Raw genomic sequence first — 23,157 nt, 5'->3', positions numbered from 1 at the left:
GGAGGGGAAACAGCCTCTCCCGATGTGGGCGGGGGAGGACCTGCAGTTTGCTTATTTGTACCCTAGGACTTATCATTAAGTGTTGTACCTTATGATTCTTGATGACCGTATCTTTTCTTTTATGTACACTGAGAGCATAGGCACCAAGGCAAATTCCTTGTGTGTCCAGTCACACTTGGCCAATAAAAAATTCTATTCTATTCAATCTCTCCCGTTGCCTCATGTCCGGGTGAGCAGCTGTGGGGCCCTGAGCTCCTCCTTGCATCCCTGCCAGGTCTCTCCTGCTGAGGACCCTCTGAGGCCCAAGCCACTTTGCAAGATGCTGCTGGGCCTCCCCATTCTCAGCAGCTGGCCTGACGTGGCAGTTCGGGTCCTGGTGAGGCTGCTTGCCACAGGCCGCTTGCAGGCTTTTCCCCATCGAGAAGCTCTGCCCAGGCTCCAGGATAAGCCACTGCTGGGGGACGGCCTTTCTCGTTGGAGGGGGCAACTCTGACCCAGGCAGGACAAGATGTTGGTGTATTTACAGCAGGTTTGCTCCTGTTTTGGGCCTGTTTGTTTGTTGTGGTTGTGTCATAATGTCATTTGACTTCAGGTTTCTTCTAATCGTATTGTGTTCAAACTTCTTGTAAGCTGCTGTGAGACTGAAAAGATTTGGCACACATGCATTTAATAAATAATAATGTTGGCACTGCCAAGGAAACATGTCTCGGGCCCCCTGGGGTGACTGGGAGACTTCAAAAGAATCAGGCGGGCCTGCCCTGCCCAGCTGCCTCTCGCCTCACTAATGGCAGTCAGCCAAGGGGGCCCCTTCCATACCTCATGGGACCCCTTACGGGCTGCTCCAAGCCAACTCTGAGAAAGTAACTCCCGTATGGCCCAAGGGAGCCAGCTGGCCTTAAGGATTTCCACCCTGGGCCAAGCACCAGAGACTGTCTGCCTGCAGCCTCTGCTGCCCTGCCCCCCAAACGCTCCCTCCCTGCGCCTGCCTTGCCTTGTCCTCTCTGCAGGGCTCCCATGCCACTTGCCCCCAACGTACCTGCTTCTCTCTCTGACACATCCCCCTGCTTTCCTGCCCTTCTGTAGCCCCACAGTCCTGCAAACCCGAGACTGTCTGAACCCCGTCTGCTGCCCTCTCAGCCAAGCAGCCACTCCCACCCATTTGGACTCTGCCCTCCAGCAGCCACGAGGGCTGATCCGGATGGCCAAGGGCTGCCCCACCCCACTGTGCTTGCAGAGCCTCCCCACAATAGCTGAAGAGACCACCGGGCTGCACCCTCACCCAGCCTGTTCCGGGGGGCTAAGGCACCATTCCCACCCAGAGACCCTTGGGGGGAAGATGCTGGTATAGAAGAGGGAGACCCAGCTCTGCCCCCCTTTTGCCCACAGACGTTGCCTGGGAATTGGGGCCAGAGCTCCTCTCTTGGCTGGCCTGCCCCGCAGAAGGGTTGTTGTGGGAGGCCTACATGTGCCGCCTGGGGTCCGTGGAAGGAAGGTGAGCCATAAAGGCCTTCTCTAGGACGCCCAGGTCCTCCAGCGGAGGTCATGGCCAGAAGAGCTGGGCCCTGGCTGGCCAATTGGGCCAGGGTGGGGGTGGGGAGGGGAGCGGCTGCTAGAGGCAGTGCAGCAAGTGCAGGGCGTATTGCACCCGTTTGCGTAGGGGCAGCGTCCAGCCCTGCCGTGCCAGGGTGCCCAGAAGGAAGGTGGTGCTGCAACGCTGGCGGTCCACGAAGGTCAAGAGGTCCTCTCCTTCGGCCGAGCAGCTGAGCACAATCTTGGTGCGGTCGTGGTAGAAATTCACCTGGGAGAGACAAGGGATGGCGGGGAGGTCTGCTGGCAGAATTGGGCAAGGGGAAGCTGGCACCATCCTCCACCCGCTAGGGGAGGCCCCGTCTCCATACCAGGATTGTAGTTTAACCTTGTCCCACCCCTTGGCTTTGCACGTTATGAAGCAGCCAAGGCCTTTGGCCATTTAAAAGCCCCTTTGTGTAGCTTTTGAAATGGGGGGGGGGCTGCCACGTTTGGTGGCTCCTTCTGCCACCATCCCGGCTCAATGTACTCAAGAAAACCGAATCCCAGGAATTGGAGGTTGGGATTGACACAAGGCCGCGTCCAGAAGCCGAAACCAACCCTCAGTGGCCCTTTTCTCTTCCATGAATCCAGCAGAGGCTGAGAGGGAAGGGGCCGCGGAGACGGTGCTAACCCTGAGACACCGCAGCTGCTCCTCCTGCAAAGCAGCCTGAGCCCCACAGCCCTCCATCCAGTGGTGGGATTCAAATAATTTAACAATCGGTTCTCTGCCCTAATGATTTCTTCCAACAACCAGTTCACCGAACTGCTCAGAAAGTTAACAACCGGTTCTCTCGAAGTGGTGCAAACTGGTGAATCCCACCACTGCCTCCATCCCTTCTGGCTTCAGCAAAGCCCCCTGGCCTCCTCGGAAGGCCCATCTTCTCATTGAACAATTTCTGCCTTTCTCTTTTCAACCTTTTATGGATGCTGTCTGTATGGAGTGGCATCAGCTGGTGCCCGAGGGTTGACATCTCGCTTGTGCCCGAGTATTGTTCAGGCAGGCCAACCCGCGGGAGGGTGGGGGGGGTTAGGGAAGGTGGCTGCTTAAGGGATCTCCAGCGTCCTTTGCTGGTCCTCGCAGGCCCTAACCTTCCTCTCCACTTTGGGTGGTTGGAGGCAACCCACGACCTCCCTCCCCGCCCGAGTAGGTGTGAAGGGCCAGCCCACTGCAGCTGGGGCCGGCCTCCTCCTACCTGGAGGGTGCCATCACTGAAGAGCATCAGGAGGGCTTTGTCGGATTTTGCAAAATGCAGGAGGGAAAGGGCCCTCGCTGGTCTGGCGGGGCTGGTCTGGCGTGGGCCCCCCTGGCAAAAGAGGCAGGGTCACCAGGGGGCAGAGGCCTATCGTGGGGGTCCCACAGCCCTCTCTCTCTGATCCATATTCCGCTTCCCCCTTCCCAGCTTCTCACCTCCTGCAGCCACCTCTGCATGTACTGAGTGAAGAAGTGAAGGACACGCCTCTTCATGGCCAAGCAAAGTGGCACCTCTCGCCACCCAAAGGACACGGCCTTCTCCACCTCACTGCAGTAGCAGATGCGCCTGGGGGGGAAACCAAAGGAGGAATTGCCAAAATGTAGGGTGGGCACCCGAAAGGACCCTCGCCGGAGCTGCTGCAGACAGGAGAGGCCAGGTCAGCACCTGGGGGTCCCCTTCTCTCCAGGATCATGACTGGGTCCACCCTGCCCCCTACCCGGGGCTTGGGCCTCTTTGCCCTCACCCAAACCAGACACAGCATGGTTGTGCCTGACTCACAAAGGGGGCACTCACTGGTGCTGGGGGCAAAAGGCCATGTGGGTCCCATCGGGGAGCAGCACCGCAGTTGAGCCATTGGATAGCAGGTAGCCAAACCCATACTTATTGGAGTAGTCCACCCACTTGGTGGCCATGTGGGCAGGATGGGCATTGCGCAGGCCTTCGGGCAGCTCTTCCACTGCAGAGAGAGGTGCCCTGCTCAGCCCAAATGGGATGGAGGCGCAGCACCCACCCCGGCCCTGTCGAATTTCCAGTCCTCCAAGACTCGGTGCAGGTCTATTGTGTAGTAAAAAATGCCCGTGGAAGCTCTGTGCCAAGGATAGCACTGGAGCTCCTGACCTGGCACGGTGCCCAGCCACCCCTTCCTAGAGGGGCAGGATATATTACATATTATCTATGTAATATAAAATGACCTTGGCTCGCAACAAATAACAGCACAAAACCCTGAAGCCTCTCCTGCCACTCAGTGCCCACACAGAAGCCAGGTCTTTGGGTCCTTCTGGAGGGGCCTGGGGGCAGCTGCAGAGAGGCCTCACCCCCAGGGCTGCCAAATGACAACAGGGAAGGGAGGGGAGCTGGCACAACATAGCCAGAGGGGTGGAAGCCGCTTGGGCGGGAGCTCCCAGCCTTTGGGCCAGTCCCTCCGAGGGAGACAGAAGAGGGGACCAAGCCTCCAGGAGAAGACAAGGCAGACCCAAGGGAGAGTGGGGGCAGACAGGCAGCAGCCTTACCCAGGGGGGCCATCTGCAAGCAGCGGCACAGCCTTCGGTCTACACTCTCCAGCACTCTACCGGGGCCCCAGGCAGCATCTGCCAGGGAGGGAGGGAGGGAGGGAGGGAGGGAGAGAAACAGTGGTGGAGGTGTTTGCTTTCCCTTGCATGTCCGCTGCCCTCCCTGCAGCTCCACTCACCTTCGGGCAGCCGGCTGCGCAGGGAGCCTCTCCGGAGCAAGAGGGGGGAAAGGCAGCTGGGCTCCTCCATGGGGTCTGTGCTCCCCTCTTTGGCTTCTTCCTTCAGGGTCGTGGGGGGGGGGCAATATGAAAGCAACCCGTGAATCACAGAAAGCAGGGATGCCGAAACTAGACCCCCCCCAAATGCCTTCCAGCTGTGACCTTTGGGAGCAGCTCCTCCCTGGACCCTCTGCAAAGGCCAGAGCTGGGAGGGAGGGGTGCCATGCTGGAAAGAGCCAGGCGGGCGCTCTCAAGAGACCCCTGGCAAAGGCAGCCTGGTGGGGCCCCAATTTAAATGGAGGTGGTAGAACAACATTGCAGAAGCTGCCATGGAAAGGATAGGAAGGTCTGCATTGATTGATTGATTGATTGATTGATTGATTGATTTATTTATTTATTGATTGATTTATTGATTTATTTATTTATTTATTTTTAAATTTGTATACCACCCTTCTCCCTGAGGACTCAGGGCGGTGAACAGCCAAGTAAAAACATAAACTACAAACATTAAAATACAATTAAAAAGATATATATAAATTTGGCTCCATGATTAAAAACAATATTCCCAGTTGGCAGATGGGAAGACTGAGGGAAAAGGGCTTCAGGTCACACTAAGCGTACAACGCATAGGTGGCAGACAAGAGAGTTGACTGGATGGAGGGAAGTCCAGTCAGGTACATCAAATCAATAAATACACCATCAGGAAAAGAAAGAAGGGCAAGTGGTACCAAACCACGATCCCAGCAAAGTGGGGAGGACTGGTTTCAACTGGGAAAAGGATCCCCAATCCGCGTGACTCCCGGGCTCTCCCTTAGCACCCAACCATCAGAAAACTCCCAGACTATGAGAGTCCTCTGAATAATCATTACGATAATGAGCTCCACAAAGCCCCAGAGATGACGCTTGAGAATACCCTGGTGCAGCCGGGGTGTGTGTGGGGGGGGGCTTTCTTACCAAGTGGGGAGGGGCAACAGGCCCCTCTCCTTGCAGCTGCGGTGTCTCCTCCTGTTCTTGGGGTGCAGGGCTCACTGCAGGGGGGAGCAGCAGTAGAGGGACACTATTAGACATGCTTTCCTTCTGTAGTATATTGAGGACTAGAAACCTAGTTTGTTACCTGCAAAGAGACTGGGAGAAGGGTAGGAGAATTGGCTCCCCTCTCCCTTGTCCTCCCCCTCCCTCTCCCAAATCCCTCCTCACCTTTTCCTTCCAAGAGCACTCACCAGCCTGGGGGCCCTGGCAAGGGGCACCCCGGAAAAGGAGCATGGCTGTTTTCTGGAAGAATTTCCCAAGCGGGTTGGCAAAAGGGAAAATGGGGACAGAACGACAAGCACGTGAGGGGAGCCTGGCCGGGATGAAGTGCTGCGGAGAGAGGCAGAACGGAAGCCAAGTTACGCTCCTGCCCAGGACCCTTGAGGGGGAGGTTGGAATCTGCCCTGAGTGACAGCTGGGGAGGGCCGGGTCTCCCGAGTCCTTTCAGGGGGGCAGGCAGGTGAGATGAGGGGACAGAATCCGTGGGGAGGCTGGGGGTCGATGGCCATGCCCGTCAGAATGGATTACTAGCCCCACACTCTACCTGGGCAGCCCCAGGGACTAACCGGGGAGCACAATGAGGGTTCATGGGGGTGTGGGCTGGTCAGATTGCAGCAGCTCACCTGCTGGAGGCTCTTAGGCGCTCTGGCCCCCACCCCAAGAATTCACCTAAGCACCCCTGACCCAAGCCCCAGGAATTCATTTCCCAGAAATCCCCCCCCCAACCCATCAGCTCTTGAGGGAACCCAGCACAGCCCTCCTGCTCCTTCAGCCCAGGGACGCCTGCCTTGCAAGGGGAGAGGGCAGCCAGAAGACCCTCTCTGGGTCAAATTTCTTCCAGGATCCAGCTGCCTCCCAAATTTTAGGAGAGCAGGGAAGGCTCTTCTGATGATCATTTGGATTTTGAATTCTATGTGGACTTTTATGTTCATCCTGTTTTAATTCTGCTCGCTTTGATTGATTGAAAATTGCTTTAATATGGGTTTAGACATGATTTTATAGTATTATTATTGCATATTGCCTTCTGTAGAGTTCCTTGCAACCCCCCTCCCACTTGAGCAGGAGGGCCCGGAGAAGGAGCAAAGGGGTCTCTGTCAAGGAGGAACCAAATTCCTTCAAGCCCTAAGAGCCTCAATCAACCGAGGAGAAGGCAGTCTTCAGAGCAGCCATATCATCCTGAGGGGAGCTGGCTGCAATCAGGACCCACCCACCCCCGCCTGCCCTCCCACTCCCACTCCCCCCCCCGGCCTTGCCCTCCTTACTCCAAAGGGCAGTCAGACACACCTGGGTGAAGAAGGGGTGGCCAAGCACTTCTTCCAGGCTGGGGCGGCCGGATGGGTCAGGAGCCAGCAGCCTCCCAATCAGGCTGCAGGCGGCTGGGGAGAGGTGGCCAGGAAGCGGGTAGCACCCCTCTTGGATTCTCTGGAACAGCTCCTGCTTGTGTGTGATCTCGAAGGGGGGGAAGCCAGCAAGGGCGGTGTACCTGGGGAGGAAAAGGCCAGGCAAATGTGCCCTGACCCACCCACCCACCCACCCTGTCAGCAGAACCCGACCACTGCCCAGCCTCCCCCCAGAGCGAAAGGAACCCCTCCTTTGCTGTGGGAATCACTTACATGATGCAGCCCAGGGCCCAAATGTCTGACTTGAAGGAGTGCCCCTTCTTAGCTATGACTTCGGGGGCCAGGTAATTGGGGGTCCCACAGACTACCCTGTAGAGAAGAAAGTTGAATTCGGAAATTCACATGTAGCTACTGGCAGGTTCCCTATGACAGAACCCATTAAGCACGTGGGGGTATTGATATGCAGGGTCTGCAGAGCAGGTGGGGCTTGCCTATTCTGGCATGTAGGAACCTCCCTGCCCTCCAAGGCTCCCGACTGGCAGAGCTGCTCAGTGGCTTCCCAGGCAGCCATCAGATCTGGCAGATGAACCTCCCCCCTCAGGTCCTGCCCCCGCCCCTCCCCTCCCCTGCAATCAACACTTACCCTCTCCTCCAGTACGCCCGCTCCTCACGCGTTGCCAGGCCCAGGTCGCCAATCTTTACCTGCATGCGCTTGGTGATGAACACATTGCCTGGAAAGGGAGCGTATGGGGCACGGACGGTCTGAGGGCCAGGTCCTGACGGTGCCCAGAAAGATTGTCCTGCTTCCCTAGAGCTTCCCAAGCCCCCAGCAACCCTGGGGGGGGGCTCCCAGAGCCCTCATCCACAAGGGTGGAGCTCCTGAAAAGGGTCCTCCCCCCTGTGAAGGCACTCATCTCCTTGTGGCCTGATCTTCATGCCCCCCCCCAGGAGGAGGGGCCTGGGCAGGGTGGCCCCTCCAGCCTCTTGCGCTGGCACTCAGGAAAGCAAACTGTCCACCAGGTTCAAGCCAGCTTGGAGGAATCATCCAGGTTCTTAGTCTGTTTTCTTTTTATTCTATTTGCTATGTCCTTGACTGGATTTTCCCCCTCCACTTTTTTATGGTTTTGGTTGTTGTCTGAGCTTCTGGATGGGATATAGATAAAGAAACGTTGACCACAAGCTGCATCCGATGGCGATTTCCCAGGAAGAGGACTCCTGGAGCCCAGGGCAGATTGGGGGCCACTGCCCAGCACTGGGGCTCCTCTTGACCCCCCCCCAAGTCTTTGCCACCTACTCAGTTTGAGGTCACGGTGGATGATCCCTTGCTGGTGGAGGTACTGCAGGCCGCTTGTGATTTGCTTCAGGTAAAACCGCACCTCTGGCTCCGTCAGCGTCCTCCGGATCTTCAGAATGTGGGCCAGGGACTAGAAGGAAGAGAGGGGCTGAGGAGGAGGGGGCTCACGCAAGGGGCAGGCGGGTCTCCCCATAGAAAGGACAGCGTTCTATCAAGATATGAAGCAGATCGTAAACAATATGGCTTTAACTTGGGGAAATCAGAACTGGATGAAATATTGACAGGAACAGATGAGAAAATGATTAAGAAACTATATAATTATTTATTGCGGATCAGACTAGAAGATGAAGAAGTAAAAGAAACAATGATAGCATGGGCAAAGAATTTTGGATACACCATAGAATTGGAGAAATGGCAACAACTTTGGGAAAGAAACTATAAATTAACAATGGCAATAGCTTATAAAGAAAATTTGTATAAGATATTTTATAGATGGCATATGCCACCAGAAAGATTAGCTAAGATGTTTAAAGATAAATCAGCTAAGTGTTGGAAATGTCACCAGTTACCGGGATCATACTATCATATGTGGTGATTGTGTAAAGAAGCAAAACATTATTGGGTGAAAATACAAACATGGTTAGAGGGAATGTTGCAGCAACATATAGAATTAAAGCCAGAAATATTCTTACTAGGAATTTTACCAGAGAATTACAGTAAAGAAGATACGTATTTGATTATTCATATAATAACAGCGGTTAGAATTGTATTTGCACAAAATTGGAAAGCAGATAGAATCCCGTTGGAAGGAGAAATTATAAAGAAAATTTTAGAATGTGGAGAAATGAATAGATTAACATTGAGACATTCAAGACATGGGGAAAATTTTATGATTGGTTAGAAAGGAAATATGAATAAGGGTACAGAGATAAAACAGAGAACAGATGGGAGAAAACAATTAAAAAAAATAGATACCCAGATAATGCCAAGTAAAAGGAGAAAGGGGGGGAGGGGTAAAAGGGAAAAAAGTGAGATATTATAAAAATGTACACAAATGATGAAATAAAAATAAATATTAATTGAATAAGAAATTGAAATGAAATAAACATAATTAGAAAATTGGGGCTGCTCGAATACCACTTTAGATTGAACTGAAAAGGGAAACAACAGGAGAGAGGGGAAGGAGTAGAGAGAGAGGAAAGGAGAAGAGAGGAGAGGAGAAAGGGAAAAGGAGAGGAAGAAAAGGGAGGGGAAAGAGGAGTAGAAGAGAAGGTTGGAAGGGGGAAGAAGAGAGGAGTGGGGGAAGGGAAGGGGAAGTAGGAAAGAGAAGGAGAGGAAGAAAAAAGAAAATGGGAGGAGAAAGAGGAAGGAAGAGAAGGGGAAGAGAAGAAAGGTTGTAGTAAAGGTAAATGGTAAAAGAGCAGCCCCAAAAAAGTAAAAAAAAAAAAAAAGAAAGTTAAAAGATAAGATGAATGAAAAATGATGGATAAATGACTGTACATGTAAATTTGCTTATGAGAAATAAAAATAAAAAACTTTTTTGAAAAAGAAAAAAGAGCGTTCTATGCCTTGGGCAACCCCATGCTATTAAAGCTTCTGACCACTTCAAGGTTCCTTAGCCAGTGGTGGCCGTTTCCCTGACCTCAGGCCATGTTCTGCTTTCAAGCTCCTTCTTTCTCATCCTGACCTCTCGGGCTTCTTGTGAGGGTATAAAACAGTGCAAGCAAACCCTGTAGAAGCTGCCCAGGTTGGCAGCCTGATCCTCACTCTGGGAGCTTCTGTTTAGCTTCCCCATTAAATATTCCCATGGGCAAGGGGGAAAAAAGGGCCACTTCCCTAACCTTCCTACTGCAGTATTCCAGCACCAGGTAAATGTTCTCCTGGTCAGCGAAATGTCGGTGGAACCCCACAACGTTCCTGTGGTGAAGCTGGCTGTGCAGCTCGATCTCTCGTTGAACCTGCAAAGAGTTAAGCCAAGTCACAAGCCTAAGACGTTTCAAAGACACACTTGTGCACGTGCGAGAGCAGAAGTGCTAGAATCAGCTGAAACTCAGCACACCTGGGAAGGAGACTCAAGAAGACATCCAAGGTCGGTACCCAAAGTGAGAAAGAAAGAGCTACGCAGCCACGGGAAGCCACCAAGCCCAGATCCTTCCTCTCAACTCAGCAGACAGCTTCCCCCCACTCATCCACCCTCCTAAAAGGAAGCTGTCTCTGTGTGAGCCCTTCTCAGTGCCTACAGCACTTGGCTTGTCGGTGGGGGTCTGTGGGACCCTGCCCCGGCCCCATCCCTTCATCCCAAAGGCTTGCCCAGCGGGGAAAGCATTTGGGGCCGCCAGCCATTTCTGATTTACAACCCTTTCCAGAACTTTCATTGCCCATGGTCTTCAAGCAACAGTCAGTGGACAGAAGATCCCACCCGTGGAGTGTGAGCGCATGGGCTGGCAAAGACAGAAACGCTTTGGCAGAACTGAAGGAAGCTGAAGAGGGGAAGTTGTGTGGACAAGCCTTGCCTGCAGGAGATGGTCAGGTGGGTAGTTGTGCCTAAACTCTTCAGCTCCTGGCTGGGCACCCCAATTCGGCTTCCCCCACCTCCACCCCCATCCAGAGACAGCCCAGCCCAGGGAACTTGCAACCAGGGGAAGATTCATTCATTTATTTTATGAGATTTTCATGCCGCCCCGCTTCCCTATGTTGACTCCGATAAGGCAGGGTTGGCGCTCCCTTTGTGGGAGCTGATCTCCGGGGAGAGGAATCTGGCAGAAGACCACCAAGCCCCCTCACTCTAATCCATTTTACCTTTCCTCGGTTCCCCAGCCTTGCGACTCGCTGTTGAGAGAACACTTTCACGGCATAGATTCTGTTGGTGGACGTGTCGGTAAATGTGTAGCATTGTCCAAATGCTCCCTGGGAGCGGGGAGGCAGAGAAGGGGGCTTGTCAGCCAGAAGCAGCCTCTGGTCCCTCCTTCCTAGAGCACTTGGGTTGTTCTGGGTCTGAAGATAAGACCTTTGCTTAACCCCCCCCCCCATACACACAAATCCCCAACTCTGATCCCATCCCAGGGCTGAAACTGTCAGTTTTGACCGGCCTCTCCAACCCTTGGGAAAGCGAGAAAGCAATGGCCATTGATGGGCCAGTTGCACTCAGAGCCAGCTCCACCCGAAGGATGGCAGCCTTTCTGCCATTAGGGAAGCCCGGGAGAAGACGGGCACGCTTTGAAGGCGGGAGTCGCCTTACCGCCCGGCCAGGATTTCAGTCTTCCGGCTCTGCAGAAAGCAGCCGATATTTGGGCAGGTTTTTAGGGGGAAAAGACGCTCTTTGAGAGCAGGCTGCGGGAAGCGAACAAGCCCCGCCGCCCGCCGGCTGCAGCGGCGATAGCAAGCAGGACTTGGCGCTCCGGGCTCCCGGGGCGCGCAGGCAAGGCGGGCCGAGCGGCTCCCCGCCTGTGACCTTGGCTCGCTCGTCGCTTCGGGACTTGAAAGAGGAGACCGCAGCTGCCCCTTCCCCGCCGCCGTGGCTGGGCGAAACGTCGATAGGACCCGGAACGCTTCACGGTGTCCGCTCAGGGCAGCTTGCCCAGTCTCCGGCGCGGCCCTCGGAAGATCTACAGCCGCCCGGCGCCCCGCGCAGCCTCCAGGGCGAGGGCGGCTTACCTGTCCCAAAAGCTGTCCCCGCTTGTAAAGCGTCCCGGTGCCGGGATCCTCCACGAAGTATTTCAAGGTGTCCCCCTCGGCTCTCCTCCGGGCGGCGGCAGTCAGACCCATCCCGGTCTCGGCCCCGCAGCCTCCTGCCCGCCTCCCCCTCCCCCTCCCGCTGCTCCCCGAGCGTCTGGCCAGCCCGGAGCACGTGCCAGAGCTCTTATATACTGGGGTTGGGGGAGGCAGGGCAGAAGGGAGGCGCCTCTGCCGCCCAGGCCGCTTGCCAGCTGGAAAGACCCGCCCCACGAATCTGGGGGTCCCCGGGGTAGGGAGCGGCCCCCGGTCTCCTGTTCCCTTTCTGACTCCGACGTCCGTCCTGCCGACCCAAGAAGCCGCCTCCCTTGCTCAGCCGAGGCTTGCAAGGGGGGGACCGAGTCCCAATCAAAAGCTACTCTTGGCGGAGTCGGAGGGCTCCAGCTCGAGCTCCGGCGCGCTGGCCTCTTCTTGACTCAGACCCTGGCTCTTTGGGGGAGGGGCAGCGGCCCACCACGACCCTGGACCGTCCCAGGGCAGAGAACTGCCTTCGCGCCCGGTTTCTGGCCAAGCAGGGTTTAGGCGGATCGGCTGCCCTGACAAGACCGGCAGTGCTGCTGGATAGCGGAGCGCCGCCCAACACAAACGAGCGCAACGAATAACAGGTGGAAGAGACCTGGGAGGCCTTGTAGTCCTGCCCAAGGCGACTCTTACCATTCCGGACATGGTTGCCCAGTCTCTTCTTAAAAACCTCCAGTGATGGAGCACCTACAACTTTTGGAGACAAGCCTTTCCACCGATATTGTCAGGAAACTTCTTAGTTTTAGGTTGCTTCCCTCCTTGAGTTTCTGTTTCCTCGTCCTGCCCTTCAGGTGCTTTGGAGAATAGGTTGACCCCCTCGGACATTAGAAGTCGGCTATCATGTCCTCAATACTCCTTTCTCTTCCTTAGACCAGACAGTTTCTGCGATTGGTTTAGGCTCGTCCCCGAATCCTGTTGCTTTCTCTGCGCTCCTCAGCCTTGAACTTTGAGGCGACCAGGAACTGCTCTGGAGCCGTTTCCGCAGGACCACTGCAGAGTAGATGCAACCAGCCCCCGAGTTTAAATCCCCCCAGGGAGGACTGAGGAAAGGGCAGCTGCAGACTTGACCTGCCCAGAGATGCCATCCACTTGAGGCGATTTTCTGCTGGGTCTCCACAGCTGCCACCTTTGGCTGCCCAGAGGGTGGGGGGCTGCCGTGGGCACTTCCTCCTAGCATGTGCATGGTGCGTCTGAATGTGCACGCACCCAACCTTTGAGCTTTTCTTCTTGGCTTTGGGTAGAGGAGTAAAAGGCAAATCTCCCTGCCCAAAGGCTTGAAAACAGCGCAGGAGAAATGCTTAAAGATTCCTCTCACCCCCTCCCAGCTCAGAGGAACCCCACCCCCAGCATCCCTCTGGCCCAGAACCAATTGGGGGTGGGGAGAGCTTCCAGCATCCTGTGGAGCTATAGACACTCTGAACTGCTGTTCGCAATTTGCTGCAAGAGTCCAGATAAAAATGCAAAACATTTATTAAGTGTTGTACAAAAAGTTTCATCCAAAAAATGTATTATAAATTGCTGAAAAAGACAGACACTGAGCATGCATATCCATAAGAACACAAAAACCACGAGGTCTGTTTCCCCCTGAAGACATGATGCACTGGCCAACGTCAAGTACCCCACCACCACCACCGTGAGCGGATCCTTTCAGCTGTTCCCATTTTGGGAAACAAAACTCCCCAGTAAACAAAAAACACACCGCTACAAAAATAGACTTCTAATAAGGAAATGGATTTTGTAATCACAAGGCCTTTCAGAAAGCATATTGCTTGCAAAATGTAGTGTGATCCTGCCAGGCTGGCTGAGCACTCCCAGCACTCCTCCATGCACGGAAGGTGCCCCCCCCACCCCCGGGGTGTGTTGTGTTCAGGACAGTGGAGAGAAGGGAAAAGGCTAGAGAGGAGCTAGCCTCAGCTCCAGTTCATGGGGTCCAAGCTGGCCAGCTGATTTGTTGAGGAAAGCTGGGGCTGTCAAGGATGAAACTGAACAGGTCCAAAGAGCCCCTCCCAATATCCAGTGTATTTCAAAGGGGTGTTAAGATTTGTCAATAACTATGTGTAAACATGGGCTTAAAATAAATTTTAAAAGTCACATTTTGTATAAAGTATAAAGCAAGGAGTATTTCTAGAGTAAACCAACCAAACCACGTCAAAACCAAATGCTGGTCAGGTGCTAAATGGATCTCCCAGCTAACCCTGGTTGCCTCCTCCCCCCCAGCACTTCCAGGGAACAGCGCAAAAAACCCAGAGAAAGATGAAGGCAGTCCAAATATCCCCCCCCCAAAGAATCTGTACCTCAATGTGTCTCCACTATTAGCAACCACAAACTGTGGGGAAGGTGTGTGTGTGTGTGCACATGTGGGTAAAGAAAGGCAGGCAGGCAGGTCTACGGGAGGGTGCCCTTGAAACTGTCCCCCTCTGCCTCCACTTCCTGCCCCGAGGACAGGTCAATGGGTGACCTCCAGCTCAGCCTCTCCATGTTGGAGTCCGTTAAGGGGAAGGCCAGCCCCAAGGTCCAGGCAGGGGAAGGGTGTGTGTGTGTGTGTTGCAGCTGATGCGCTGGGAGGCAGAGGGTCCACAGTCAAGGCACCAGAGGATGGACTCGGACAGACCCCCTCCTCCCAATCCTGAATCACGCAGGAAGCATGGCTGTGGTCCATCCTGCCTCCCTCCTGCAAACTGAGCTGCAGGATTGTGTGTGTGTGGGTGTGGGAGAGGAATAGACAAGAATTTATGCAATCTTATCCCACATCAAGCCCCCTTTTCCGAGCTGTAACACTAGCAGCTCTACAGAAAGTGGCTAGGAGCTTCTACATCTAAAACACTTTTACATTAGTTCACACAGATTAACACATTATGTAGTATTTAAAAATCTCTGTAATGTTTGCTGCTTAAACATTATCTCTGTTTTGTCCTAGTCACAATCCTGCTACAAGCTAAGCACCATCTCAGACATCCTATTTTTTCCTTTGTTAAATATTCTCTTTGATATTGCATCTTACTCCTGCCAAAAATGTCCTCACACTGGAGCTAAAGCCACAGAAAAGTCACTCTGGTCAGACGTCCCTTTGTGCTCTATGAATTTGGGGGTCTTCCCAGTTTTGGAGACTCTCAAGGCCCTTCTGAGTTCTTTTCGATTTCAGAGCAAGTGAGAGCCTCAACGGGATCTCATCAGGAAGTCCTCAGGACAGAGTGGCCAAAGTGACAGTCCAGCCCTTCGATGTGGCCATCTAAGGTGATGGACTAGCAAGCAACCCTTGGGAATGTAGCTCACCGAAATTCAAGGCTTAATTTTCATTAAAATTTTGTCATTTTTTTTTTTTAAATGAAGAACCAAGGCAGTGTGTTTCAAGGCTAGTGTTCAAAGAGGAAGATCAGCGCCAAACACAAATGTAATTTTTGGACCATGAGAGCTGACTAAAATTGGGATGTGTTCACCCCGAGGGCCAGGAATCCCAGCTGAAACGGCCTCTGGCAACTCAAAACCACTTTATAATCCAACCCCCCTCATACAAAAAGTTGGCCAGATCGGATTTCAATGGTATTTCTATGATCTGTCAGCAAATAACTGGTTCTGTAAGGGTTCTTTTCTTCACAACACCTAAGAAAAATCAGGCCAAGTTCCAGAGGGTGCTGCCCTCAGCTCTTGGCAGAGGCCAGCATTTTTTATGCCGGATCCCCTCTGGATTCAACCTTATCATCAGGCCAGGCTTGTCCCATCTCCAACCAGTCCTTTACTGCCCATCCCTGAAGGGGACGGGGTGGGGTGGGGTATCACCCGCTCACCTGTGTCCCATCCTCCTGCCATGGCTCCCGAGCGCTGGCCCATCCGGTCACAAGAAAGATTCTCAACAGGTCAGAAGCTGGTCAGAGATACTCAGGCGGAGGCCATGCAAGTGCCCCACCCCACCCACCCAGGCCACTGAGACTGGCCGGGCCCCCGGGTTGTCCCAGAGCTGCCATGTCCCCTTCTGTGCTGTTTGAACTGAGGCAAAAGGCTCTGGACGCAGGAAGCCGAGAGTTTGGAATCACTTTCTTCTTCCAAGGTGGAATCCAGCCCCCCCGCCCCCCTCCCTCGGTTCAAGCTCTTCTTCCCTGCAGCTGCTACAGGAGACGCCCTGCCTCCCCCCCCCCCAATCTTCTGCTCGGGGCTAAAAAACAGCCACACAAGAGGCAACCTGGGCAGACCCACTTTCTGCTTTTTAAAACTCAGTTCCGCTCAAAGTAAAAATAAGCCATAGAAGACTTAGAAAAATAGTTTCCCAGAAATGCAGGTGAAAGAAAAAAAGGGGGGAAGGGGGGGGGGGAGACAAAGGGTTCCTTCCTTTCACATGAGGGCGCATCCTCTGGAAGTGGTCCTGGGGTCCCCCTAGGAGAAGAGGAAAGGCAGCCTGAAGAGGGAGGTCCCCCAAAATCCCTCCGCCCTGCTCTGGCTCCTGCACCACCACCACCACCATGCACAGGGGGCTATGTGTGGTTCTGAGGGTCTCTTGCCAAAGGCCTCCTGGGGTCCCCCTGGTGAGGGCAGTCCCACTACGTACCAGAAGGGGAGCCACCTCTCTGCGGGCACCTTCTGCCCAGGAGTGGCTCTGCCTCGCCCTTCTTGCTGCCCCACAGGCGAGCTGTTCCCCTCAGTTGAGCCGCTTTCAGAGGCTACCTGCTGGTGGAAGAGATCTTCCTCCCCAAACTCAGCCTCCTCCTCCTCCTCTTCCTCCTCCCCATTCTCCTGCAGCCCGGTCGTCAGCTGGGTCAGACTCCGCACAGCCACTTCCTAGCAGGGAGAGGAAGAAGGGCGCCATCCAAAGGAGAAGCCTCAGGAGGGGGATACTTAAGACCAGGGATGTAATACAAGCAGGGTAACACCCCCCCCCCCAATTCACCCACCAGGGTTTGGGGATGCCGAGCAAGAAGCGACCACCACCTCAAGCCCCCTCCCCTGAGCAGGGCAGTTTCTGTGGAGCACCTGAGGCGGAAGGCTGGAGTCCAACCTGGGCTCAATGCAGGGTGTGAATTAACCCCTCCCAGCCCCCCCCCCTTCTCCCAGGTGGGTGGGTAGCATCAGTGGAAAGACAGCTTCCCACAACCCAAAATCTCCACTTCTGGATAACCTGACATGGCTGGACACAATGGGAGCCAACTCTGGGAATGGAAATTGGGAGGACCGTAGGGGTGCTACTTCTCCCAGCACCTGTAGGGGAGGGGGGCGGCTCCCAGTGCAGATTGGAGCAGCTCCCTGTGTCGGGAGAGCTTTCTTCCCCTGGGGTCGTGCCACTTTGCAGTTTATCTCCTTCCTCTAGCTGACCCCAAGATGCTTCGGAGCCCCCTTTCCTACCCCCTCCTCTGTGCCCCTTCCCCAACATACCTCTCCCTCAGAGTTCACCAGACACGTGTGGATGTGGTCCCCGGTGCCCCAGCTGCCCTGGTTCTTCCAGACCAGCACCGAGGGAGGGCTGTGTGCCACCCCAGCCTCAGCGGCCCAGATCTAGGAAGACAAACACACTTGGCACTTGCCCAGCTCTCCCATCCTGGCCAGCCGGAGCCCACCCAGAGCCTGGCATTGGGCACCCGCTCAGCATTGGGTGCCCGGGGGGCGGGGGGGGGGTAAGGAGCAGAAATGAAATCCCCAAAGAGTTGAGGGGCTGTAAAAGGCCCTGAAGAAATAAGAAGGTTACAGCGCTGACCTGACCACCTTTGGCCACAGGGCAGGGCGCTCCAGGACTTACCGTCACCGTCTGCCCGGCCCGGAGGACGTACTTCGGAGTAAATTTGTATGCCATCTCCTCTCCCTCCCCAATCTTCCTCTTCAGCCTCCAGCTGCCAAGAGACTGGTCCTGCGGAAGGAGGCGGCGGGGGTGGTTCAGCCCCCTGCCCTAGGAGCGGAGTCATGGGGGGGGGGGAGACAAGGCAGTCAGGGGAGCCTACCTTGTCAGAATGGTTCTTCAGCTGAACGAACTTCCCCTCGGGGTCCACTCCCTCAATGCTGATGCTGCCCTTGGCTGAGGCCTGCTGGCTGACCTGGAGGCTGCTGCCAGTGCTGCCCCCCCCGCGGGCACTCCCGCTAGGTGTCTGTCCTGGCAGCTCCTCGGCCTCCGCCCGCTTCCTCTTGCCCCGTGAAGAGCGAGTGCCCGAGGTGCTGGAGGAGGTGGCCCGGGAGACGGTGATGCGGGACGGAGGGCTGGGGGACAGCTTGAGCCTGGCAGGGAAGCAAGAGGGAACTGGGCCATGGGCAGAGTCATGCCTGGCCAAGAAGGGGGGCTCCTGGGACCCCGGCCTTTCTTCCCCACCCCCCTAAAGGGGCTGCTTCTAGCCGCCTTCTCTGGGCCTAGGGGACGCCTACCTTTCCTCTTCCCCTTCCAGCAGCTTCCGGTACGCGCTGATCTCCATGTCCAGGGCGAGCTTGACATCCAGCAGCTCCTGGTACTCCATTAGCTGCTGCTGCATCTGCTCCCGCATGTCCGTCATCTCCCGCTCTTTGGCGTCCAGCATCTTCCGCAGTTTCTCCTGCTCTCCAGCCATCAGCTCCTCCAGGTCCCGCATCCTCTCTTCCGCTGTGCTCACCTGAGGGGCGGGGAGAGGGGCTTTTAGGGACCCCCACTTTCCTTCTCCAGGGCACCGAGGCTGGTCACCAGAGACAACGCTGCCCTTCACCCAAAACAGGTCCACGCGGATCGGAGGGGCCGACACCACCCGCAGCATCTCCCCCAGGCAAGCCTGAGCCTGGAACTGGCGAGAGCCTCACCTGCTTCTGCAGCCCAGAGAGCTGATAGCTGAGAGCTTCGATCCGCATGCGGGCCTCATTCAGCTCCTCCCGAGCGGCACTGGCTGCCCGTTCGTTCTGATCCGAGCAGAGCTTGGCGTTCTCCAGCTGAGAAAAGGGCAGCACATTGCCCAGTCTGTGGGCTTCTCTGCGAGAGGGGAGGGCCCCCCCAGGGAGGGCCCAGGATAGGGCTTCAAGCCAGGGGCCCCGCTGGTCTCAAGATGCCCCCATTCCCCAGGACAAGGCTGGCCTACCGCCTCTCTGCCCCCCATGGGGAAGGCCCTCACCTTGGCCTGATAGGTCTGCTCCAATTCCAGCTTGTAAAGCTGCACCTGGTGGTCGTGCTGCCTGCGCAGGTCTTCCAGGGCTTGGCCAATCTTCGACTCGTACTCCTTCTGGCAGCTGCTGTCCACCTCCACCAGGTGGCGCTCGTGCCATTTCTGAGTCTCCCTCACTTCCTAAGAGGAGGGAGTGGCTGGGTCAGCACCATGGGCCTGCGTGGCTCCCCTTATGGGGGGCCCTTCAGGAAGCAGCCCCTCGCCCAAGGGCAGCCCCCCCCGCCCACCCACCTCCTCGAAGATGCTCTTCCTGAAGTCGAGCTCCTCTTGCAGGCTCTGGCAGCGGTTCTCCAGGTCCACCCGCAGGAGGGTCTCCTTCTCCAGCTGCTTCTTGGCCACGGCGTGGGCGTCCTCTGACTGGGGATAGGCCGGACAAGAGCGCTCAGCCGGCTGCAGCTGGACCTTTCAGAGTCTCGGGGGTGGGGGTAGCTGCTCATTTGCCAGGCAGGCTGAGCTCACTTGGGCGGACAGGAGAGACCGCCTCTATGGCCCCCACCCTCACCAGGGAGCATCTCCAACCCTCTTAACTGCAGACCACGGAGGACAGGCCCGTCCAAGCCTCTCCCCACTCCCCAGGCGGCTCCTGCCTCACCTGCCCCCTCCCCAAGCAAAGCCCAGAATTCCCTTTCTCCCTGCTCCAGGAGAAGCCTCTGGACGGCCATTAGAGCCAAGTGGGAAGAGATGCCCACTGCAGCCAGGGTCCCTCTCCCAGGTAAACCCCCCACCCGAGCACCAGCTCTCCCCTCCCAGCCCCTCTGGCTGTCCTGCGGGTTGAGGAGCAGGAGAGCGCTCAGAGGGGAGACGGCCACTTCAAAAACCACACAGACAGCCGCATCCCGAGGTAGCCAAAGAGCCTCTGATGAGGATGGTGAGCTGGCACCAAGCGGGTTCCTCCCAAGGAGCACCACAGGTCCTCCTCGGTGACCTCTGGGGGAGAGATGGGCTCCCCACGGCCCCCTTTTTGTGCTTCCACAGGAGCTCAGTGCAGCCTCACTCCGTAGACTTCTCCCCAAACAGCCCCCCCCCACCGAGGGAAAGTGGGAGGAAGCTTGGGCCGAGGCCTCTAGACAAAGGGTGTTTTCAGGCCAGTGGGGCGAGAGAAAGCCCTGCAGTCCACACAGCTCCACCCAATCACAGAAGCAAGGGATCTCAGAGCCCATCTAGTCCCACCCTGCTCCGCGCAGGAACCATTATGCATCTGGATAGATGGCCACCCCAGGCACTACTCGAAGACCTCTATAAGGAAGGAAAATCCACCCCTCCTGGGCCCATTCTTTCTGCTCTCTTGACAATTTAGACCCTTCACCCCCTGAACCCTCTCTAATCTCCCATCCTCCTCTTTGGATTGCAGCCCCATCCCCATCCCTCCGATTTACCCCAGGGCTCTCAATGGGGCTTGCCATCGTTCCCTCTGCGACCTCCCAGGGAACCATACCCGTGTCTTGGCAGCAACCCTTTTCGTCTTTTTATCTCCTTTTGTGTGCTCCCTGCCCAGCTAGGGACCAATCAAGGCCAAGGGCGTGTACATTTCAGAACTGGAAGGGTTTGGCAGCTTTGTGGCCCTTTTCTCCTTGTAGGCTTTGGTGATCATCCTCCCCCCCACCTGCGATCCAGAGAGATAATTTCCATGAGGGAGATCCACTTGCGGAAGTCTGTCATGAAGACTCTCACATCCAACTGTCATCTCATTCGCAGAAGCAACTGATTCACTAAAATCTCTTGCTGCCGCCCAGCTTCACTCGACACATGTGGCAGTGTGTGGTTTCTGAGGTTACCCAGGAGAAACGAGCCACGCTACAGAGGCCACTCTGGCTCCTCTCTCAGCTGCTGGACCATTACAAGGACTAATCCCAATCGCCCGCCACATTTTCACTCAGCAGCTACCCTCCGGCCTGCCATGCCTGTACCTTTGCCAGCTGGGCCCGAGCATCAGCCACCTCAGCCTCCAGGCTCTGCTTCTCACTCAGAGTGGCCGTGAGCTCTGCCTCGCTCCGATGGAAGAGCACCTCCAGCTCCTTGATGCGACCCTGGGAGGTGGACCACTCCCCATCCTTCTTTTTGTAGCTGAGGAAAGAAAAAAGGATTGTCCAGCTAAGGGAGGAAGCAGAAGAGAGCCTCCCCCACCCCTCCCTCGGGGGGCCCCCTTGCATAATGCTTCCAGGCATCCAAGATGGGGCAACTCCCGGGTGCTTCTGTCCCTTCTCAGCTCAGGCCAGTCTGTTCCCTGGGCCGAGAAAGAGGTAGGCCCACATGAAGGAAGCCTTGGGGGGCAGAAACAGCGCAGGGATGAGTTTAAGCAGAGGATAAGCAAGCATTTCCCTGCAATGTTTAATTTGAGAGCGTCAGAACCAACTTTCAAATATTAAGCAATTTGATTAAAGTATAAAACTGGGATCTGTGCAGGATTCATTCGCTCTGATTTGTAAGCTTCAGACAAACTTAGCAAAAAACTACTTTTAGCATTATCATCACAAACCTTTGATAAGCATGCATCCCTGGGCTGCCCAGGCTCAAGTGGCGCCTCTGTTAGCAGGTGGGGAGCACATGGGCACAGACACGGCTGGCAGAGAGCCATGCTCCAACTCGGCACCTGCCCTTCCATGGCTCCCCTAGCCAAAAAGAGCAAGCAGTGGGGGACACGGTGCCCAAACAAGCAACTGCCTGCCAACAGAACCCCCCGCAGCTGCTGTGGCTCCCAGGGGCTTTTGCAAGGGGGCAAAAAGGGGGAGAAGCTGAAAGGTCTCCCCAGCAGACCCAGGAAGCGCACGGCTGCAAGCTCTTCCCCTCCGGCTAACACAGCAGCAGCAGCAGCAGCAGCAGCTTCTGTCCTCCCCCGCCCACCCGCCATAAGGGGAGGGGAGGGGAGGGGAGGGGAGGGGATGAGGCCCAAAGGCTCCACCCTGATCAGGCGGGTGCGACCCAGGGGTAACGCTGGGCTTTGCCCACGTGCGGCTGCCTGTGAGGCCCTCGGGGAGGGAGGGAGCCAAAGGGGCAGAGCCCCAAATGCCGCCTGTCTGGAAGAGCCGAGTCCGGGCTGGAGGCCCGGGGGAGCCCAGAGGCCCAGCCAGGAGCCCCCGCCTCCCCCGCGTGCCAGGCGGAGACCGGCAGCTGCCCCGCTTCCTTCGGGGCTCAGAGGGCTGGAATGCCTAAAAAACCCCCCTGCCCCCCCCTCTCCCGGGATCAAGAACAAGCGGTGGGAGGGGGGGTGGTGGTTTCCCAGCGCTTTCCGCTTCCCCTCCCTCCCCCCCTCCGACCTCCTCCCTGCCGCCCCGCCGGGAATACCACCCTGGCGGCTCCCCCTCCCCCGCCACCGGGCCCACCTCCGCCGCAGCTCCTCGAACTCGGCGCGCAGCTTCCCGGCCTCGATCTGGAGCCTGGCCCGCTCTCGGGCCGTCTCGTCCAGGGCCCGCCGGGTGTCGCCCAGCTCCGCCTCGTACAGCGCCTTGATGCCCGTCACCTGCCGGGGGGGGGGGCGAGAGAGCCTCCGTGACGCCCCCGGCCCTCTCCTCCTCCGGCCCCCCCCCCGCCCGGCCGCCCGCGCCCTCCGCCCCGCACCCACCTCGCGCGTGACCACCTCCTCCTTCTCGGAGACGCGCAGCAGCAGCCGGTCGTTCTCCAGCTCCAGCGCGCGCACCCGCTCGATGTAGTGGGCCAGGCGGTCGTTGAGGTGCCGCAGCTCCTCCTTCTCCTGCAGCCGCGAGAGCCGCGCGGGCGAGAGGGGCGTCGCGGGGGGGGCGGCCGGGGGGGCGGCGGCGGCGGCGGCGGCCATGGCGCGAGCGGAGGCCGCCGGGCGGGCGCGGGTCATTCAATCCCACGAAATGGCGGCGCGCGCCAACGGACGGCCGAAGGCGACGCCCCTCGCGGGGCACCTCGGGAAACGGCGCGCGTCCAATCGGTGGGGCCGCGCGGCGCCTACCGGGGGATGTAGTTCGGCGCGAGGCCGCCATCTTGGACCCTCGAAGCGAGCGGCCGCCGTTCTCCGCCCGACGCGGCGGGTCTCCCGCGGAGGCGGCGCTCGGCCGTCCGCGCAGTCCTCGCGTTCTTCCGCCTGTCGTGGCCCTGCGCCTCCCGCTCTCCCTCCCTCCGCTTGGCGCCGGGCCTTGGAGGAGGCCGAACGGGAGGCCGAGGAGACGACGGGTCGTGGCTCGGAGCGCGTCAGGCTGGATGGTCTCTGGGGCGGCGGCGGCGGCGGGGATCCCGGTTCCCCTTTGCTCTGGCAGGAGGGCGGCGCGCCTTCCTCGGAATTGGGTCCCCGCGACACGCGTCAACTGCGCGCTCCCGCGAAGCCTCTGCGTGTTGTCCGTGGGAACGGAGCGCCAGAAAGAGCCGGCGGGCGCCCTTCGCAAACCTTCCGAGGGGGCGGGCGGGCGAGCAAGCA

The 23,157-nt window shown here is 56.9% G+C and overlaps 2 protein-coding genes across 10 annotated transcripts; both read right to left on the bottom strand.

Annotated features, from left to right (window-relative positions):
- Positions 1–650: 650 nt before the first annotated feature.
- LOC117670576 (inactive serine/threonine-protein kinase PLK5-like) lies at positions 651–11,928 on the bottom strand. 6 transcript variants are annotated; one of them, XM_034425847.2, is made up of 15 exons: positions 11,587–11,928; positions 10,732–10,926; positions 9,774–9,890; positions 7,933–8,062; positions 7,282–7,369; positions 6,912–7,007; positions 6,583–6,781; positions 5,490–5,628; positions 5,224–5,297; positions 4,231–4,330; positions 4,052–4,129; positions 3,336–3,498; positions 2,978–3,107; positions 2,763–2,873; positions 651–1,798 (listed from the first exon to the last, which is right to left on the bottom strand). In XM_034425847.2, the coding sequence occupies exons 1-15, from the start codon at positions 11,695–11,697 to the stop codon at positions 1,610–1,612; spliced, it is 1,920 nt and encodes a 639-aa protein (XP_034281738.1). In that variant the 5' UTR covers positions 11,698–11,928; the 3' UTR covers positions 651–1,609. The 6 variants fall into 6 exon arrangements, with proteins under 6 accessions (XP_034281738.1, XP_034281740.1, XP_034281739.1 ...); XM_034425849.2 differs by having other exon boundaries at positions 10,732–10,839; positions 11,587–11,772; XM_034425848.2 differs by lacking the exon at positions 4,052–4,129.
- A 1,209-nt stretch (positions 11,929–13,137) lies between these two features.
- LMNB2 (lamin B2) lies at positions 13,138–22,651 on the bottom strand. Of its 4 annotated transcripts, none has more exons than XM_034425827.3 (12): positions 22,339–22,651; positions 22,100–22,236; positions 20,687–20,843; positions 19,011–19,136; positions 18,729–18,899; positions 18,424–18,549; positions 18,022–18,242; positions 17,607–17,877; positions 17,408–17,515; positions 17,047–17,166; positions 16,342–16,455; positions 13,138–16,053 (listed from the first exon to the last, which is right to left on the bottom strand). In XM_034425827.3, exons 1-12 carry the CDS (start codon positions 22,582–22,584, stop codon positions 16,012–16,014), a joined length of 1,839 nt encoding a protein of 612 aa, XP_034281718.2. In that variant the 5' UTR covers positions 22,585–22,651; the 3' UTR covers positions 13,138–16,011. The 4 variants fall into 4 exon arrangements, with proteins under 4 accessions (XP_034281718.2, XP_087748972.1, XP_087748981.1 ...); XM_087892846.1 differs by having other exon boundaries at positions 16,226–16,455; positions 22,339–22,646; XM_087892849.1 differs by lacking the exon at positions 13,138–16,053 and adding an exon at positions 16,071–16,199 and having other exon boundaries at positions 22,339–22,646.
- Positions 22,652–23,157: the final 506 nt, after the last annotated feature.

This window comes from Pantherophis guttatus, chromosome 1 (assembly GCF_059756535.1).
Source record: "Pantherophis guttatus breed Tessera chromosome 1, ASM5975653v1, whole genome shotgun sequence".
Classification (NCBI taxonomy): Eukaryota; Metazoa; Chordata; class Lepidosauria; order Squamata; family Colubridae; genus Pantherophis; species Pantherophis guttatus.
The sequence above is the reverse complement of the archived record's forward strand: the minus strand, read 5'-3'. Positions and strand labels throughout refer to the sequence as shown.